General features: G+C 41.8%; 1 protein-coding gene across 1 annotated transcript in view; it reads left to right on the forward strand.

Moving 5' to 3' along the window:
- Window positions 1–10,639, forward strand: part of LOC145396834 (glutamate receptor ionotropic, kainate 4-like) — a 29,308-nt gene extending 18,669 nt beyond the window's left edge. The window contains exons 11-16 of the mRNA XM_080270118.1: window positions 1,981–2,060; window positions 6,001–6,230; window positions 6,578–6,689; window positions 7,036–7,186; window positions 8,836–8,950; window positions 10,502–10,639. Coding sequence (XP_080126244.1) covers window positions 1,981–2,060; window positions 6,001–6,230; window positions 6,578–6,689; window positions 7,036–7,186; window positions 8,836–8,950; window positions 10,502–10,639 — 826 coding nt within the window. The remainder of the gene's footprint in view (window positions 1–1,980; window positions 2,061–6,000; window positions 6,231–6,577; window positions 6,690–7,035; window positions 7,187–8,835; window positions 8,951–10,501) is intronic.
- The last annotated feature ends 4,727 nt before the right edge of the window (window positions 10,640–15,366 follow it).

Below are 15,366 nucleotides of genomic sequence, written 5' to 3' on the forward strand. Positions count from 1 at the left end.
TCCATCACAACCCATGTTTGGTTTAGTGTTGTGAATAAACAGGTGGATGGAAAGAATATTTTGAACAACTGTTTATCTGAATGGTGCAAAGTTCATTGCTTTGGCAAAGGGTCCATTCTGTGCGTGTAATTTTATGTTACACTATCTCCCACCACTTAAAAACAAAAACCAATCACCCAACATTACACAGAATGCCTCAACAGCATCGCCCCCTCCTTCACTCAAAACTGCTCTTAAACACACACAAACACACAGCTACATGCATCCTCCTTCACCCAACACTTCACTTCACAAACCCCTACACAAGCATATAACCACATCCATCCTCCTCCACCCAATATTACATTTCACAAACCCATAACCACATTCATCCCCTTCCACCCAACACTACATTTTATAAACATATATACAAACACATAGCCAGATCCATCCCCCTCCACCCAGCAATACACTTCACAACACATAGCCAACTCAGCCATTCAAAACCATGGGCTATACAGCTTCCTTTGTGAACCATCGCCAGGCATTAACCCCTCACCAAATAAGCTTCCCAGAGAGATGAGTGCACCAAACCAGACTGCAATGTGGCCATCACCTTTCCTTGCTTTAGTGCTAAAAATACAACTTGCAAACAGTTCGCCGTGCCCACACTGCAGTGCAGCCCTTTGCACCACAACACACTCACCTCATGCACCTTACTTTCACACCACAAATGATGTTCCAGTATAACCTCAACAAAAGATCTCTAGGAGTGCCGAAAGTGACTGGTTTCCTGTAGTACACTGGGTTCAAGTCCAGATGAGCCTAGGGCCACAACATCAGTAACAATTCCACAATTCCCAGCCACACTAACAAAAACTTGCCCACCCAGCGGTAGTACAGTACTCACCAGATTCACTGTTGGACCTGACCAACCTATCAGCTACACCTCTTAGACACATAGCAAGATTGCCCCACCACCTTTTATTGTATTAATGCATGGGTGGTCCCAACTTCCACCTGCTTTCTGTGGGAATATTAGCATGACTGAATGGCCCAAGACACATAACACCTGTCCTCTGCACCCTGTGAAGAACGCTTCCTCCTCTTCTCTTCTGCCTGTTTTGCAGTACTTTACTTCCCTCACCTCCCCAGCCCTTATTTACCTCATTGGCCACCCTGCTACTTACAAATATCTTCCTTTGCCTTGCTTTCATCCAGGCGGCCAGACAGCCAGCTGAAGCTCCCAGCCATTCCCAGTCAGTCCTTTTCATTTCCTGACATCATCTGATATGTCAAGAAAGGAGAATTTACAGTATTAGACAAAGATATTAAGACATATTTAGTCAGTAAAAACCGTGAACAAAACCCCAGGCTGACTGGCAAATGGCTGTGTACAGTAGTTTCACAGCTGTTGTGGTTCTTGGAAGGACCACCTCCGTCCATACTGTGCTCGCCAAGAACGACAACAGTTGCCTCAGTGAAAACCCAAACACTCCCAATAGGGATGTAAGTGCTGTTCCCACAAAGCCTCGCTCCTGGAGCCCTACATACAGCAACTGGCATTCCTGGATTCATGCTGAAGCAACTTAAAAGAGGAAGCCTCGGGGGATGGAGGTTAACACCCTCCCAGCCAGTGATGATGAGCCTGAGGATTCATAAGGATGGAGAAAGCTGAGCAGAATATCGTTTTTATCAGAGCCACGGCATTCTAGTACACAGGTTATATGCAGAAATAAGTATTACAGAGTGTATTGCATTTCTCTACACCTGCCTGCCAGATATAGTTGTAGGATAGAATAAATCCCCTCAGGGAGGCAACATAAATTGGATTTTTACACCTTTTTTTGTGTGTGTCTGTATGAAATATGGCTAAAATGATGATAACGATACAGACTCAGAGAACATTGTTTGCATCGTCTGTTAACTGTGTCAGATTGTATGTTGTGTAGTGTTTGAATATATTCATTGTTCTGATTACAAACATTGTGTATGTTGCAGGGGTGCAGATGGTCAAGTGAGCCAGTACAACCCATATGGTGGCACTGTGGCAGCAACAATCAAGCTCTTCCTCATGCAGAGTTAGTTGGAGAGAGACAGACAGACAGACAGACAGACAGACAGAAAGACAGACAGACAGAGACAGACAGACAGATAGACAGTCAGACAGAGAGAGAGAGAGAGAGAGAGCATTCACTTTAACTGTTCACTTTAGCTGTGTGTGTGGAAGCTGTATTCATTTTTAGCTAACCTTGTAGAATACTCCTAGGCAAAGAACTCATCTACACTTACAGTCAGTGTAACAAAGGGGAATACTTGGCTGCCAAGTGTAGGCCAAGAAGAGAGGTTTACAAGGCGAAGTCTGAGTCTCAGAGACTTTTACTTGATAAACTAGATAAGGTGGAAAGGAAGAACATGATATTTAAGGTGGCAAATCAGATGATCAAAGAGAAGAGGGATATCATAGGTGAGCAAAGTGTGAAGATTGATGAAAGAAAGGTAGTGGTGCACAGTGGGGATACTAAAGATGCCTGGAGAAAGCACTACAACTGGTTGTTGAATGAGGAGGTTGACTGGGACAGGGAAGGTTTGGAGGCAGCAGATCCAGTGTCTGGCCCTTGGCATTTGATTGACGCTGCTACTGTGAGTAGAGTAGTAGGCAGGATGCAGGTAGGAAAGGCAGCAGATGTGTCTGGGTTGACTGATGAAGTGTTGAAAGCCTCAGGAGATAATTAGAGGAGTGGGCTTAGTCACTGACTTGATAAATATGATTATATATGAATGTGTTGTCCCAGATGATTGGCAGAAGAGTGTAATTGTAAATGTGTACAAGGGGAAGGGTGATGCTCAGGAAAGAAGAAATTACAGAGGCATAAAGCTTTTGGACCAGATAATGAAGGTAATGGAGAGAGTTCTAGAAGGTACGATTAGAGAAAGAGTGAATATTGATGAGATGCAGTTTGGGTTTATGCCAGTCAAAGGGACCACTGTTGCTGTATTCATTGTTTGATAGCTTCAGGAAAAATATACAGTATACAGTAGGAATGAAAGGGGAACTGTACTTTGTTTTTGTTGATTTGGAGAAAGCCTTTGACAGAGTCCCTAGAAAGGTGGTGAAGTGGGCAATGAGAAAGCTTGAGATCAAGCAGTGGCTAGTTAGGGTGGTTATGGCCATGTATGTTGTTGCTTGCACCCAGTTAAGGGTGACTGGAGATTTGGGTGATGACTTTTCTGTGAATAATGGGGTGCATCAGGGGTCAGTCCTGAGCCCCTTGTTGTTTATCATGGTACTTGAAGCCCTCTCATGTGACATCAGAATGGATTCTCATGGAAGATGTTGTATGCTGATGGTTTGGTGTTGACTGCAGAGAATGAAAAGAAGGTGGAGGACAGATTTAGGAAGTGAAGAGATGGTATGGGACACAAGGACTTAAGAGCAAATGCTGATAAAACAAAAGTGATGGTATCTAGGGCTGATGGCAGTACTGTACCATCAAAGATGAGGGAGAATGGCCATGCGCGATTTGCCACAGTGGGTGTATAGGTGATGTAGTAGTATTAGAAGTAGCTTGTGAGATAATGCTGATTTCATGTGTGAGGTGTGTCGGGGAGAGCAGGTGGAGATTGTCAGGTGTGAAAAGATTGAACTTGCAGGTGAGTCTCTTGAGTGTGTGGAAGAGTTCTGTTATTTGGGCTGGGAGACATGTTATGTGCTGGAGGTGGGGTTGGAGCTAGCTCAGTGGCTAAAGCGAGGAGTGGTTGGAAGAAGTTCAAGGAGCTGTTGCCTCTCCTGACAAAGAGAGGGCTCTTCCTCCATGCTATGTGATCTTTATATGCTGCGTGTATTAGGAGTGTAATGCTGTATGGTAGTGAGACTTGGGCAGTAAAGAAAGAGGATATTCGCAGGCTCAGATGTACAGAAATGGCAGTAATTAGGTGGATGTGCAGTGTGTCCCTGAGTGCAAGGCCCAGGGGAGCTAGGTTTACGATGGAAGGGTTGAGAGGCAGGATGGAACTGGAGTGTATTGGTGTTGTGATGAGGAGCAGTAGATTGAGATGGTTTGGGCATGTGGAAAGGATGGGGGATGATAATTGGGTGCAGAAAGTGAGAAGTGTTAACGTTAGGAGTAGGGTTGCGAGAGGTAGACCGAGAAAGACCTGGGACTAGGTAATTCAGTATGACCTCAGGGATAAGGGTCTGAATAGGGAAGCTACCAGATACCTGTATTGAGCAGCATGGAGAACCACCGTTTGGTGAGCATGGCTGATGCATGAAAGCATATTGGGGACTTCAGAAGTGAAAGGAGGAGGAAAGGAGAATCCAGGTTGAAACTGCTACTCATACTGTTTCCTGGGTTAGACTGGACTTGTTCTTAGATGGCAGCTGGCCTAGGTGAAGGAAAACTGTGATCTCATACCCAAGGCCCTAGGTAGGATTTGTGACAGGAAGGGCATACAGCCATTAAAAATCATGCCCAAGATGCTTGTAGGTGGTACACCAGTGGTACTGGAACTGCATGGCACCCAGTATCGCTGTTAACTGCCGTCAGTTGGTGAAAAGGACACACACAGGCCTGCACAGCCAAAGTCTTATAAGAAATAGATAAATACTAAAGAGAAATAATACTAGAACCAAACCTTGCTTTGGTGTGAGAAGTTGGTATTGCTGTGTCATATTCTCCTTCCCATAAGAGACTTTGTAACACATTTTCTTTAGTGACTTTGCATATTACACCTTCAGGAACATTAAAAGATTGGATGATAGAATTGGATGAATAGACATAGACAGATAGACAGAATAGGACAACTATCTATCTATCTATTGCCAGACACCTTAATCCCGTAAGGGGTGGCCACAATCAAATTGCCTCCATGTCGCTCTGTCCCCCGCCATTTCACTGCCCTGCTCCCAGCTCACACACCCCTCTTTCATATATCTCTCCACTCCATCCCTCCATCTCATCTTCCGTCTCCCCCTCCCTCTCCCCCCCTCCACTTCACTCACATACATTCTCCTCATCAGTCTCTCACTCTCCGTCCTCTCCACATGGCCAAACCACCTTAATGTGTTTCTCCTAACGCTTCCTATCACATCCATATCCACACCACACCGCTCCTTCACTTCCTCATTTGTCAGCCTGTCTCTCCATGTAACTCCACATGCTCCTCTCAAATAACTCATTTCCATTGCTCTCACTCTTGACTTCTGTCCCTCCAACAATGTCCAAGCTTCACTTCCATACGTTAGAGTTGGTATGACAATACTGTCGTGTAATAGCTTTGTCACTTCCATGGCCACTTCCCTGTTTCTTATCACTGCTTTCAAGGAGCCAGCAACCTTTTTATCCTGCTGCACCCTTTCAAGCACTTCACCCTCTAAACTTCATCTTTACTTATCACACTACCCAAGTACTTGAATGCACTCACATTCTCCATTTCCTCCCCATCCAATCTCACTGTACATTCACTAACTTCACATCTCTCGAAGACCATAACTTTACTCTTCCTTACATTCACCTTTAGATTCTGTTTCTTACACACTCTCCCGAACTCATCCACCAAGCCTTGCAGCTCCCCTTCGTCTTCACTCAACAACACAGTATCATCTGCAAACAACAGTACAGGGAGTTTCCAAACCCTGCCCTCTGTCACTAGGGCCACCCCAACATCCACTGCCCTACCTTGTATCTCTTTTATAACCCCATCCATATACAGATTGATCAACCAGGGAGACATGACACATTCTTGTTTCAATCCAACCTTCAAATAAATAAATTCACTCAGTTCACCATCCACATGCACTGCAGCCTTGGCACCCTCATACATACATAGGACATATGTTATTCAATCCTTTGTAATGTAGATATTATTTGCCTCAGTAATATATACAAGTATGAGGATATTAAGGTGTACTAGGCAAAATACCTCACTGAAGAAGAGGTGTTATGAACTCTCCTTAGTCAAGTATAATACAGCCCTATGTATGAGGTCATTTTTGTTGATAGGAGACATGTGTCCCAGGTGATCCCCATAGTGAGAACCAGAGTCAGTCATGGTCCAGCCGCAGTCTCTCCTGTTGCCTCTTCCTGGTGGTGGTGTCGGTGGTGGCACTATATCAGGGTTATATTATTGCCTTCCTGGCTTCACCCCGCCACAGCCAACCCATTGACTCCCCTGCCCATCTCATGCAGCGGCTGGACACCGTTGCACCCGTCGTCCGAAAGAACACTGTATACTACAAGTTTATTGTGGTAGGTCTTGTGTGGTGGCATGAACCTATTTGGCTAAGGACATTCATAGTTTATCCATTTATCAGTCTGTCATCCAATCCTTCATTACCCCATCAGAAGTGTAGGGGTTTCCTAATTTATTAGACTGTTTGTCTTGTAAGCAGGAGGTGGTATGTAGGTATGGGGTGGAGGGTTACCATCATCCCTGGGAAGTACTACCTACCATCAATTAACATTTCACTTAGTCCTTCCATTGGTATGTATGCATTTAACTTTTATTATGCAGAGCAGAAACAGATTATATTGTTTAGCCAAGAGGAACACATATACTCAAAGGATAATTACAAACTGTCCTTTTCATCCCATAGAGTTTTGAGAGTTACCGTCCTATCGCCAACAAGCTTGTGTTTCACCAGGATGCCTTCCTTAACACCTGGCAGTTCTTCAACCTCATCCAAGAAGGCAAATATGTCCTTATTGGTAAGTGTGTGTCTGTTGCTTTGTACAGTTGAGTCATTTGTTAGTTTGCACTGTCTCAGCACTGTGTACACCCAGAGACCTTACTAAACAATATTATGTCATTTGTTTTAAATCCCTTAGGTGTAAAGAGATTATGAGCAGAAAATGTCCGTACGCTACTAACACTAATATTCATGCCATTCACACTGTAAAACTTAAACTTTAATTGATGTAGGTTTTCATAGAGTCAATAACAGTCAAATTACTAGGGGATAAACCACTGTCATAAATTCTTGGGTTGGTTGGTGATATTTGAAAGCATGAGCTTTAGGGTAGCAAGAGTAAAATAAAAATCATCTCTCCCCAGACACCTACTCATCAGGTGTGGGTCGGGCAGCAAAGTTTGAGAGTGTGGGCAGCGAGTGTGGCTTCTATGTGTCGAGGCGGGAGATAAAAAATGACTTTGATGTGATGGTTCACCCACATAACTCAGTCTTCAGGCACCACATTGACAATGCGTGAGGCTAACATTGAGAGAGAGAGAGAGAGTTTTTCCATTATCAGAATTAATACAAGTTGTTCAAAGATTATATATTTTGACCCAGGGTTGTCTTGCTTATTTTATTATTGCTTCTCCCAGACAGTTGTATTCTGCTTAGGAAGAACTTCTTGTAGTGAAAGAGTTAATGAAAGCTTTTGTTTGAAAAGTCTTTCCAAACAAGACAAAAAATTGACGTGCAGATGTCACAGTAAACCTTTTCAGTCCAGTGATGTATTATCTGTTTTCTTGTCAGTATTTCAAGATTGTTTCATTAGATTGGCTGGACTTTTTTTTTTTTTTTTTTTTTTTTTTTTTCTCTCTCGAAGGGGTTAACTGACACTGTCTGTTCTCTCAAAACCTGAACAAAATCATCTGGAAGTGGCCAGAATAAAATTTAAAGTATGCCTTTGGATGGAAGAGGCTAATCCTTTCACTTCGATGATGTATTGATACTGAATTTTTACTATCCATAAAATTATGCTGAATTGATATTAAAGGAGATTCTTGGAATGAAGGGATTAATTAAAGCTGTATCATATTCCATCAGCTGGAAAAGGTAAACAACAGTTTATAGATATTGTATAAAAAAAAAAAAAATTGAAGGGGCTAACAGCACATTGTTAAAGGCCAGTGAGAGGGTTAAAGGAAATTGCCCTGGGAGGAAAGACTGTTACATCCCTTCCCCCATTCACAGTAGCTATTCTCCTCTCATTTGGAGAGTTGGCAGTGCATTGGTTATCACATTCATTTTACACCTGGAAGAACCAGAGTTTGATTCTTAGGCTTATCAGACAGGTGGACTTACTCAGTTTTCCCTCTGTTCCTCTTAACTCTGTTGGGAACCTCCAGTTGTAACAATAACATGTCATGTTCTAGGGAAAGTTTTGGGCTTAACTGAAATGGGCTGTTTACCTTAACTCATTGAATCCATGGAACATCCTAATCAGTTTGTTGTTTTTGCTACCAGTTGCTTTAAAGTTGTATAGGAAAGATTTCTTGTATTGAAGGGCTTTATGCTATCAAGGCTTTATATAATACCCTTCCAGTTTAAAGAGCCTTTTTTAAGCTGAATTAAATCATCAGGAGATGGCAGGAATAAAATTAAGATATCTGTTGCACTGAGGCAACCCTTTCAGTCTGTTGATGTATTTTCTAATACATTCTTGCTACCACCAGAAGATTTTTAACCAACTTAGGATCTTTAGTAATGAAGAGATGCATCAAGACTGTCCAACCTCTCCTTTTTGAAAATCTCTCCCAGGCTGAGTATAATAGCCTGAAGGTAGGATTAGTAAAATGAAATGTATGACATTGAAGAGAAGTGGTTAATGATACTCATGTGGTTTACTTATCAATAGTCAGCTGCCTTAATCCTGGAAGGAGTAGCCAGATGAATTGCTTCCATGTCACCCTGTCTTCTGCCACTGGGCAGCCCCCACTACAGTTCATATCTCTCCTTTCATATTCACCTTTCCACCCATCTCTTCATCTCATCCTTGGTCTCCCTCTCGTCCTCCCACCCTCCCTCCACCTCACTCACATACATTCTCACAGTTAGTCTGTCATGTAGTCAAAAGGCATAAAGCCAAAGCCTTCTTCTCTCTCTCACCACCCTACCTTCCCCAGAATACAGCAGCTGCGGTCATTTGGATTGATTCAGAAGATTCGTGGTGACTATTATACCACTGGTTGTGAGAGGGAGGTGAGGCGGCGTGACATCCTGGCCCTCACCCTCATACAGGTAAGACTTCTTATACAGTATCATACAGTACTTTCTTCATGTAACCAAGAGTAAAACTACTCTGTTCACTTGAACTAGGTTTAAAATTGCCATCTCTTTAACCTGAGTACTGAGCCCTAATGAGATTAATACAAATAAGGTGCTAGTCATGAAAATGTTCTGGGGAAAGGATGTAGGGCCATGGAATTGTCTTACTGTGCCAGTGAACTTGATGAAATAAACTGCAATAGGGAAAAAAAAAATCAAGGTGAATAGAGAGTACTTTATAGCAACTCCACATTTTATGATTGTAATGCCTATAAGCAAAATGTTAAAGTACAGTATAACAAGTTCATGTATTTTGACCTCATGGATGAAAAGAAGATAGCCTCAGAAAATTCATTCTTGTCTTCAGAGTTCACTATTATAGTAAATCTTAAGGAATTTATAAGTATAAATGGTGATTAATTCACCAATAAATTAACTCCTTTAATCCAGCGATGTATCTTTCATTTTGGTTGTATTCTTGCTGCCTCCAGATGATTATATTCAACTCAAGATAAATACTTTGAAACTGAGGTGTTATATATAACTCTAAGTAGCCTTTTTATTGCTAGAGATTCCACCCGAGGAATAAAGTTGTTTGGAGGTATCAAGAATAACACAGACAAAATGCAACTATCTTGAAGGGGATAATAGTGAGAACTTTATGTAAAAATTTTAAGTAAGGAACACCTGTAGATCCCTCACATCCCTTGACAAAACTTTATGAACAGCATGCCGGATTTCACACACTAATAGGGAAGGGTGGTGAACCATACTTTGTCTTTTTCTTTGAATGAATTGTTTATCCTGTGATCAGGTGATGTCTTTATTGTTTCATTCTTCTACAGCAAGATTATTTAATTCAAATAAAAGAGAATCTAGTATGAACAGGTAGTGAAGGCTGTAACTAACATCAGTTTTAAGTGTCTCCTAAGTTGAATAAAATTATCTGAAGACATCAGGAGTAAAATGAAGAGGGTGGTGATGATGAAGACATCAGGAGTAAAATGAAGAGGGTATCCCCAGATTCAAGCACTCCAACAATGACCTCTGTTGTTATGCTGCCATGACCTTTTTAGCAAAATCAATCAAGGGGTTAAGTGGACAAACTGGTTGTCTGAAGTTGCTATATACCAAAAAACCATAGCCAATACTGTGAAATGAACATTATAACTGAAGTCTTAAATCAGGGAAACAATGGCTGAATGAACAGGTGGACTTAATTCATAGGCAGATGAATCGCTGTTGTATAAGCTGGTGTTACATTCTGCTGAAACAGTACATTATATTTAACTCTCTGGCTCCAGTGACATTCATAGGTGTATAAATCATTTGATGTTAAGTAGAATAGGATGCTGCAGCTGTCCCAAGCATGAGAGAATTAATGGTGCCACTGTTAACACTCAGGCTATTATAACTCACTTTTAACTGAATAAAAACGTCTAATGTAAACTGGAATAGAATACTAGAGCTGTTACAATCATGAGAGGGTTAATGAAGCCAACTGACTGGCACCTGTTACCCCAGATGCAGAGTGCCTTCTACATTCTGGGTGCTGGCCTCTCCCTTTCTGTTCTGTGCATTGTTTTGGAGCTGGCAGTGGCAAGGATTACAAGTAAAGCAGATCATTCTAACCTGGCATTGCATCCCAGCACTTCTGCATAGCCGTCCTTCCCCTGCGCAACTGACTACACTGCAGAATTTCGTCTGGAACTGATTACTACAGCAAAAAAGCAGTTTATGGTATTTATGTTCATTATTACTGTATATGGAAGATTGGTTAGTGTTGATATTACTAAAAGTATGCAGTATCAATACTGGATACAACCCAGCTCTTCATTGGTGTTATACAGACTTAACTCCATATATCTTAGGAAAACAAAGCCACCAGAATAGTTCTTTAACCCCTAGAGGGTGGGGCACTTATATCTGACATATATGACACAAAAAGCCAGTGAATGAGAATTACTTTACTACATTAGCATCTACTTGTTGTTGCTCACCTGTGGCCTGTCTGATTGAGCAGACCCATTGTCAGGAGATGAGCAATTCCCTAATGGGGCAGTGACATAACACAGTTTATAAGTTACACCTAACAAATTGGCCCCATTGAAGTTATTGCATTCACAGCAGTGAATAACCACATTGCCTATTACTGTACTGTATGCAGTGTCTTGATCTGTAGTGTGGATGGTTGTGGTCATCTTTGTCAGGTATAAATGCTCCAGCCAGTATCAGTGCTACATTTATGTGATTTTATCTATTTTTGGAGAGATTTTTCAAACAGAAGGGGCTTAATATAGCCATAATTCACCCCTTCATTACTAGACGTCCTTCCAAGATTGAATGGAAATTGTCTGGTTGTAGCAAGAATAAATCAAGAAAAATATATCACCATATATAAGGGGTTCAGGTTGTTTGGTTACCAGACAATATGCCTGTGACCAGATTTGTGTGTGAAGATATTTGTTGACATCCATTGTGCATAGTGTTGTTTGCAGCCAGGTTTATTGACAACTTTCAGATCCTCCTTTTTTTTTTTTCCCCTCAAATAACTTACCATATCACCTTTAATGTGACTCAGGAAGGCTTCTGCAGTGACAGGTGATCAACTCTGGTCTTGGCAAATTATAAACATTTTGACCTTATATACCCGAAGTGTATAATATAATGGCAGGCAGTGGTGGTTGGTGTGGTGGTAACCATCATCCACTCACTTGATGTAGTGCTGCCTACTTCTTCCTTCACCTTTAGCATTCTTTTGCTGCATCTGTCTTCATATTTCTCCCATTTTTCCTGTCAGTTTTTACTATTCTTTCCTTTTCAGGTGGCTTTACATTGAGTGACAGCCTAATGGTTTCCTGTTCGCTAGGTAACCATTTACAGCACTGGGTGTTAACCATATAACCAACCCATACGTGTTCCCTGTGTGTCAACAAGTGGGTTGGATGAGGGTTAGTGCCCCTCCCTGTAAAACAACTAACTCAGAGACAATTGGTCACCCCTTGCAGAATTACAGCTTCTGGTTACAGATAGATGGTATAGTATAATTTACTTTTCAGCAACCTTCTTTACCATCAACAGTACAGTAAGAAGGCATATTACACTGTTTTGGTGATTGAAACCTCTTGGGAATTTGAAACAATGTGCTGTACAATTTTATTCCAACTGGTGCCTCATACCACTATCCCACCAGGTGTCAGAGGTTTTACCAGAATAAACTGGTCAACCATACTGAAAATATATGGCTGTCAGTCCATTGTGAGTTGTGATTTAATTGTACAGTATTTCCCCCAACTCCCTTCATTATGATGACTTACTTTTAGATTTTACCCTTGCTGGTACCAGACTATTTTACTCAGTTTATGAGAGTGCCCTTGTAGTGACAGTGTTAACCTGTACCGTGCTGGGCAAAATAATAGACTGATACCCCTCTATGCCGACCGATTTTGGATTTTTTTTTCTGGCTACATGGGCTTAATACATCAATATAACATTCCTGGCACTAATAAAAGTAATCACTAAAGCCAGATAATTAGTTGTATTGAGTCAGGTTGGTGCCACTCTACCTCTGAAATCTTTGAGGTTACTGAGACAGCAAAGCGGCTGTGAGCTTGTGAACTGATTTTGGATTTTTTTTTTCTGGCTAAATGGGCTTAATAAATCAATATAGGGTCCCTGCCTTTAATAAAAGCAACCACCAAAGCCAGAAAATTGGTTGAATCGAGCCAGATTGCCACGCTACCTCTGAAATTTTAGAGGTTACTGAGAGAGCGGAGCGTCTGTGAGCCTGTGAACTGATTTTGGATTATTTTTGTGGGTAAATGGGCTTAATACATCAATATAAGATCCCTGGAACTAATAAAAGTAATCACCAAAGCCAGAAAGTAGGTTGAAATTGAGTCAGGTTGGTGAAGCTCGACTTCCGAAATCTTCAAGGTTACTGAGAGAGCAGAGTGGCTGTAAGCCTAAGACTCACTCGCCTCCTGCATTCCTAAATCAGTGTTGTAAGCGTACCGGAGAAATGTCTGAAGTTAGCGAGGTACGTTATTACCTTCCATTTTACTTAGGTTGCTTGCAATGACTTCTCAGTGCTGCAGGACATAGATCTAAGTCACCAGTGTTTTTGAAGAGGACATAGATCTACATCGCTAGCTCAATACGGGTTAATGAAGTCTACAGTATACTGTATCTAAATTTTTAATGAGTTAAGTCTCCAGTAACATTAATAAAATTGTCAGTAGGTAACCTAAATAAAGTAAAAAAAAGACATTAGGCTAAAGAGGTTAAATCAGGATACAGTACATCATGGAGCAATAGCATCTAGGTCTGGCCAAGTTTCACCAAATCAAGTTTGTTCCTTTTTACTGTGTGTCGTCAGTGCTCCAGGTGTATCTTGAGCTGGCATACTGATATCTCTGTAAACAAGTCTGGCCCAGGTACAGTGTCTTACGTTCACTCCTGAAACCATTGTGTGATTTTGTCTTTTCAGTGAATTCATGTGCTCAAACAATAATCAGCTTGGGAGAGACTTTTTGAACTAGAGAGGTTAGAAACAGGCTTCATTAGCTCTTCCAGTATGAGAAGCCTTTCCTAAGTTTATTATATTGTAATAACCATCTAGAAATAACCAGAACAACCTAATAAATATGTTACTGGATTGGAGGGGTTAATGGGGCATCCGGTGCTGAAGAGGGATGCCTTCATGCAGTGGCACAGACACAACTGGGTGGCTCTGCTGCCTGGTTGTACAAACATTTCTCAGCTCCCTCCCTATCCCCACAAAACAAGGATGGTGGACCACAGGAAAGGGTAGTTTCAGCCTGCAGTCCACCATGTTCATGTGATGAGCCTGGGACAACAGCAACAACAGCAGTAGATTATCCAGATAGCCATGGTGTCCTAAAAGGAGTGCAAGTGTTTGTATGTTCAGTCAAGTGTTATGCTTCACCCAGAGATGGTGACATCACAGCCAATCTTTCCATTTGGTCTTTGATGGTAATCAACAAAGTTTTCATCAACAGAAATAGTAAACTTTTAATCAAAAGATATTTCTTTGTCATTGGACTAAGAATCTTCATAACTTGCCCAACTTGCCCACACACACAGTCAACTCACATATATTGGTTGGTTAGTCACGGTTTTCTAATTTGCGGTACTTTTCCAGCCAAACCAGTCCAATTGTGATCGTTTTGTATGTCACAGTAGCCGCAACCGCTGTCCCAAGTGACTTATTTCCAAGGAGTTTTCCAGGTTGCGGCGTCGTTTACGTTAGTCATGGCAGGAAGCCAATCATATTCTACCATGACAAGCCAAGAACAGCACTTTACATCCATGCCTGGCAGCAAGCAGGTTCACTAGTCCACCCTGTTGCCCCCGCTGCTACCACACTTGCCTCATGCTGAGAGGCCTTAGTGTGCCTCAAGCGTCAGAACCCCTCCCCCTCCCCCGTCCACTTAAACATTGTTGTCAGTCGGAGTCAGGTAAGAACCTTACAATTTGTTCATTCCCATTAAATACATGCATTACATACTGTTTTGAAAGGGTGTTAACGTCTGCTGGTGACTAGTCGGGTTTAAGTATGGTGTTAGGGGGCAACTTTGCTGAGAGGTTAGAATCCTATGTACCCTGATTTCCTCCATAAGTTATTTACAATTAGTGGAATTTCTGAGTCAAGGTAGGTACTGAGACTAAAGTAACTGGGAATTATTGGAGATGACAGTACCTGTCTATCTGTCTATCTATCTATATATAATATTTGCCTATGAATTGGCCCTTGGTGCTGGGGAAGGGCACCTTCCTATCAGGACACCAACATGACCAGGTGCTCCATTGTCCTGTAATACACAAGTCCCTTAATACACTTCTCCCCCCCAGAATGGCATCTTCAGCCTGCAGTTCACTGGGTTCATGTCCAGATGTCACCACCACAACATATTAGATGTCAGTGGAATATAGACTATTGTAACTGACCTTTTCTTGGCCACGGTCACAGATAGGTATTCTTTTCAGGTTCACAACAGATGATTTTGTACAGCTGAGAAAAAACCTAGCTGTCAAAGGGTGAAAGATCACTTACCAACACAAAACTCTATCAACAGCCATTATTTTAACAACCAGTCATGTCTCTCTCTCACATACTTACCTGCTACAGTCTATCTATCTATCTATTGACAGATGCCATAATCCCATAAGGGGTGGCCATTTGAATCTGAGTTACTTGTTTTACGGAGAGGGGCACTAACCCTCCACCAACCCATTTGTTGACACGTAAGGAGCACGTACGGTTTGGTTATATGGTTACCACCCAGCACAGTAAATGGTTTCTTGGCTTACAGGAAACCATTTGACTTGTCACTCAATGTAAAGCCACCTGCAAAGGAAAGAAAAGC

The sequence above is a fragment of the Coenobita brevimanus genome, chromosome 39 (genome assembly GCF_032717465.1).
Source record: "Coenobita brevimanus isolate Jiangsu-jjx chromosome 39, ASM3271746v2, whole genome shotgun sequence".
In the NCBI taxonomy this organism is placed as follows: Eukaryota; Metazoa; Arthropoda; class Malacostraca; order Decapoda; family Coenobitidae; genus Coenobita; species Coenobita brevimanus.